The 4,403-nt window shown below is 46.2% G+C and overlaps 1 protein-coding gene across 1 annotated transcript; it reads right to left on the reverse strand.

Annotated features, from left to right (window-relative positions):
- Positions 1-460: 460 nt before the first annotated feature.
- Positions 461-3,741, reverse strand: LOC121856203. The gene is made up of 3 exons (XM_042351549.1): positions 3,409-3,741; positions 965-1,147; positions 461-579 (listed from the first exon to the last, which is right to left on the reverse strand). Exons 1-3 carry the CDS (start codon positions 3,488-3,490, stop codon positions 461-463), a joined length of 384 nt encoding a protein of 127 aa, XP_042207483.1. The 5' UTR covers positions 3,491-3,741.
- Between the last annotated feature and the right edge of the window lie 662 nt (positions 3,742-4,403).

Raw genomic sequence — 4,403 nt, forward strand, 5'->3', positions numbered from 1 at the left:
TAGTTCACGGATAGTACCAGAACAGTAGCAGGGTCAGTAGTTCACGGACAGTACCATAACAGCAGCAGGGTCAGTAGGACAGTCCAGGGGTGACTTAGGGCCGACTTGAGAGCGGAGTTACAACCATCAAACTCACTACAGGAATCCACACAGCCAATCACAGTCCTGGAAGATAGATAGATAGATAGATAGATAGATAGATAGATAGATAGATAGATAGAAGTAAGTGGAATAAGCCTTAATAGTATTGTAAGTAGCATTTAAGTGGAAGTAGATAATTTAAGTAAGTGAAAGTAGAGATTACAAGTATTATTCTAAGTAATTACCTAAGTGTTATCGTAAGTAAACGTAAGTAATTTTAAGTATTTGTTTTATAAGTAATGTATGTAAGTAGATTCATATTATTTTAGTGACAGTAGCAGTAAAGTAGTTAGGTCAGGTTCATGTTAGGTTAGGTCACTTACCGGTCATTGTAAGTAAACATACCACAGTGACTTTGCCTGGCTAATTCCGTGTCAATAGTGAGCGTCCCAGAGTCTGTAGTACAACCTCTAACAACCATGGCCTCTGTTGTATCATCTGAGAGAAAGAGAGAGAGAGAGAGAGAGAGAGAGAGAGAGAGAGAGAGAGAGAGAGAGAGAGAGAGAGAGAGAGAGACAACTTCACGGCCTGTTATTATTATTATTATTATTTTTATTATTATTATTATTATTATTATTATTATTACTGATCTTGTTTATCTTTAACGTAACCCAGGCTCAACCTAATCCCACCCCACCCCACCCAACCCCACCCCAAACTCTAACCCAACCCCACCCCAACCTAACCCTAACCCAACCCCAACCCTAACCCAACCCTGCCCAACTCTACTCCCCAAACCCTAACCCCACCCCCAACCCCTAACTCCAACCCCACCCAACCCCACCCAACCCCCTTAGAGAAACAGTGTGATCATTAAACTCACAGAAATAACCCGAGAGCTTGACGCAGTGAGTGGCTGGGAACAAACCCTGTCTCTCTTTCCAGCCGGCGAGACAGGGAGACGAGAGATAGCTGCTGGAGAAGTTATGGTGAAATGGGTCGATACAGTGCGGATCTGACCCATTGATTGACCCACACTTGAAGCAGTCTAGTCCCTCTGTTTGACCTTTGAGAGAGAGAGGGAGAGAGAATGAATGATGGTGTTTGAGAGATATATATAGAGAGAGAATATGTAATAATAATAATAATAATAATAATTAACGGTTTATTGAAAAAGTTTGCGGCCCGAAGGCTGAAAATATACACTGGACATAAATGACTTATTACATACATTGGTGGTTTAACAAAAGCCTTCATTAGAGAAAGGTGAAGGAACATACAGTGAACATACAGATTAATGTTTACACACGTAGATCATGTGAGCTGAGGTGTTGAACAGCAGACATGTACAATAGTGTAGCAACTCCCTCACAGATGGCGTTATGAGGGGCCTGATGTGGTGTAGTAATTCCTTCACAGATGGTGTTATGAGGGGCCTGATGTGGTGTAGTAATTCCCTCACAGATGGTGTTATGAGGGACCTGATGTGGTGTAGTAATTCCCTCACAGATGGTGTTATGAGGGGCCTGATGTGGTGTAGTAATTCCCTCACAGATGGTGTTATGAGGGACCTGATGTGGTGTAGTAATTCCTTCACAGATGGTGTTATGAGGGGCATCACGTGGAGTACTAGTTCCCTCACAGGTGGTGTTGTGAGGAGCTTGACGGGGTGTAGTAATTCCCTCACAGATGGTGTATGAGGGGCCTGATGTGGTGTAGTAATTCCCTTACAGATGGTGTATGAGGGGCCTGATGTGGTGTAGTAATTCCCTCACAGATGGTGTATGAGGGGCCTGATGTGGTGTAGTAATTCCCCCACACATGGTGTATGAGGGGCCTGATGTGGTGTAGTAATTCCCTCACAGATGGTGTATGAGGGGCCTGATGTGGTGTACCCTCACAGATGGTGCCATGAGGGGCCCATGTGGTGTAGTACCTCTTCACAGATGGTGCTATGAGGGGCCTGATGTGGTGTAGTAATTCCCTCACAGATGGTGTTATGAGGGGCCTGATGTGGTGTAATAATTCCCTCACAGATGATGTTATGAGGGGCCTGATGTGGTGTAGTAATTCCTTCACAGATGGTGTTATGAGGGGCCTGATGTGGTGTAGTAATTCCCTCACAGATGGTGTTATGAGGGGCCTGATGTGGTGTAGTAATTCCTTCACAGATGGTGTTATGAGGGGCCTGATGTGGTGTAGTAATTCCTTCACAGATGGTGTTATGAGGGGCCTGATGTGGTGTAAGTAATTCCCTCACAGATGGTGTTATGAGGGGCCTGATGGGTGGCAATTCCTTCACAGATGGTGTTATGAGCCTGATGTGGTGTAGTAATTCCTTCACAGATGGTGTTATGAGGTTCATGGGTGTAGTACCCTCTCACAGATGGTGTTGAGGGCCTGATGTGGTGTAGTAATTCCTTCACAGATGGTGTTATGAGGGGCCTGATGTGGTGTAGTAATTCCTTCACAGATGGTGTTATGAGGGGCCTGATGTGGTGTAGTAATTCCCTCACATATGGTGTTATGGGGGGCCTGATGTGGTGTAGTAATTCCTTCACAGATGGTGTTATGAGGGGCCTGATGTGGTGTAGTAATTCCTTCACAGATGGTGTTATGAGGGGCATCACGTGGTGTAGTAATTCCCTCGCAGATGGTGTTATGAGGGGCCCGATGTGGTGTAATAATTCCCTCACAGATGGTGTTATGAGGGGCCTGATGTGGTGTAATAATTCCCTCACAGTTGGTGTATGAGGGGCCTGATGTGGTGTAATAATTCCCTCACAGATGGTGTATGAGGGGCCTGATGTGGTGTAATAATTCCCTCACAGATGGTGTATGAGGGGCCCGATGTGGTGTAATAATTCCCTCACAGATGGTGTTGTTGAGGACCTCACGGTGTGTACTGTAGTAATTCCCCACAGATGCTATGAGGGGCCAGATGTGGTGTAGTAATTCCCTCACAGATGGTGTTATGAGGGGCCTGATGTGGTGGAGTAATTCCCTCACAGATGGTGTTATGAGGGACCTGATGTGGTGTAGCAATTCCCTCACAGATGGTGTATGAGGGGCCTGATGTGGTGTAGTAATTCCCTCACAGATGGTGTTATGAGGGGCCTGATGTGGTGTAGTCATTCCCTCACAGATGGTGTTATGAGGGGCCTGATGTGGTGTGTGTGAGAGAAAGAGTGTGTGTGTGTGTGAGAGAAAGAAAGAGAGAGTGTGTGTGAGTGAGAAAGTGTGTGACAGTGTTTCAGAGAGAGAGATAGAGAGAGAGTTAATGTTAAATCTACCACAGACACTTACACACTTCACACTTATACTTACACCATATAAGTGCAGAAATAAGTACAAATATCGTCAGGTTAAAAGAACGATCCCTTGGTCTTGCGTTCGTGTAGTAATCCATCTTGAATCCGGATTATCCCTTGTAAGTTGAGACAATGTGTTTACTAATTTGACCAATATGACGTCATCTATGTCAACCAATCAGAGCCTGGCTGACGATCTTTCACTAAACGGGAGATGGCCAGGTTAATATAGACAGTACAGGTATACAACAATATACTTAACACGGTTGAATCGCCTAAGTATGGCTGTTTAGTTTACTTCACCTTACTTAAATTTACTTTACTGTGAGTTAGGGAGACAGACACACACACGCACACACCTGGTCAACGGCAAACTGAAGACTGATATGTGTGTGTGTGTGTGTGTGTGTGTGTGTGTGTGTGTGTGTGTGTGTGTGTCGGGCCCACTAGGAAATAGCCAGGAAGTACACACGGGCCACCAGACACGCACATACGCGATCTTTTGTTGTGTGCGTGTGTGCGTGTGTGTGTGTGACGGTCACAATGTTTACAAACAATGACATATTATGGGGAAATTACCTCCCTCCTCCTCCTCCTCCTCCTCCTCCTCCTCCTCCTCCTCCTCCTCCTCCTCCTCCTCCTCTTCCTCCTCCTTCTCTTCTTCAAAAAAGACTAATGAGTTTATCACGTCAACATCTCCTTTAGGAAGACCACCTGCCACCCACCACTACACACACCAATACCACCACCACCCACCCACCAGACCACCTCACCCCACCTACACCCCTGCTACCCACTTATACCTGCCACACCCACCCCACACACCAGCCCACCACCTACCACCCACCCACCAGACCACCCACACCACCACCTACTGCCCTTATACACCTGCCACCCCACCAATACCTACCACCCACCCACCAATACCACCCACAGCCACCTACACCTACCTACTACCCACTTATACCACCTACCACCCACCACAAGACCACCTGCCACCCACCTACTACC

This window comes from Homarus americanus, unplaced genomic scaffold (assembly GCF_018991925.1).
Source record: "Homarus americanus isolate GMGI-L3 unplaced genomic scaffold, GMGI_Hamer_2.0 scaffold48016, whole genome shotgun sequence".
NCBI classification, from domain to species: domain Eukaryota; kingdom Metazoa; phylum Arthropoda; class Malacostraca; order Decapoda; family Nephropidae; genus Homarus; species Homarus americanus.

What these genes read in the sequence shown, in the direction of transcription:
- LOC121856203 (XM_042351549.1), bottom strand. Translation starts at nt 3,490, where the DNA reads ATGGATTACTACACGAACGCAAGACCAAGGGATCGTTCTTTTAACCTG. An exon ending in TATTTCTGCACTTATATGGT is followed by an intron (nt 1,148 to 3,408) that starts GTAAGTATAAGT and finishes TCTCTCTCAAAG; the next exon opens with GTCAAACAGAGGGACTAGAC. An exon ending in CAAGCTCTCGGGTTATTTCT is followed by an intron (nt 580 to 964) that starts GTGAGTTTAATG and finishes TCTTTCTCTCAG; the next exon opens with ATGATACAACAGAGGCCATG.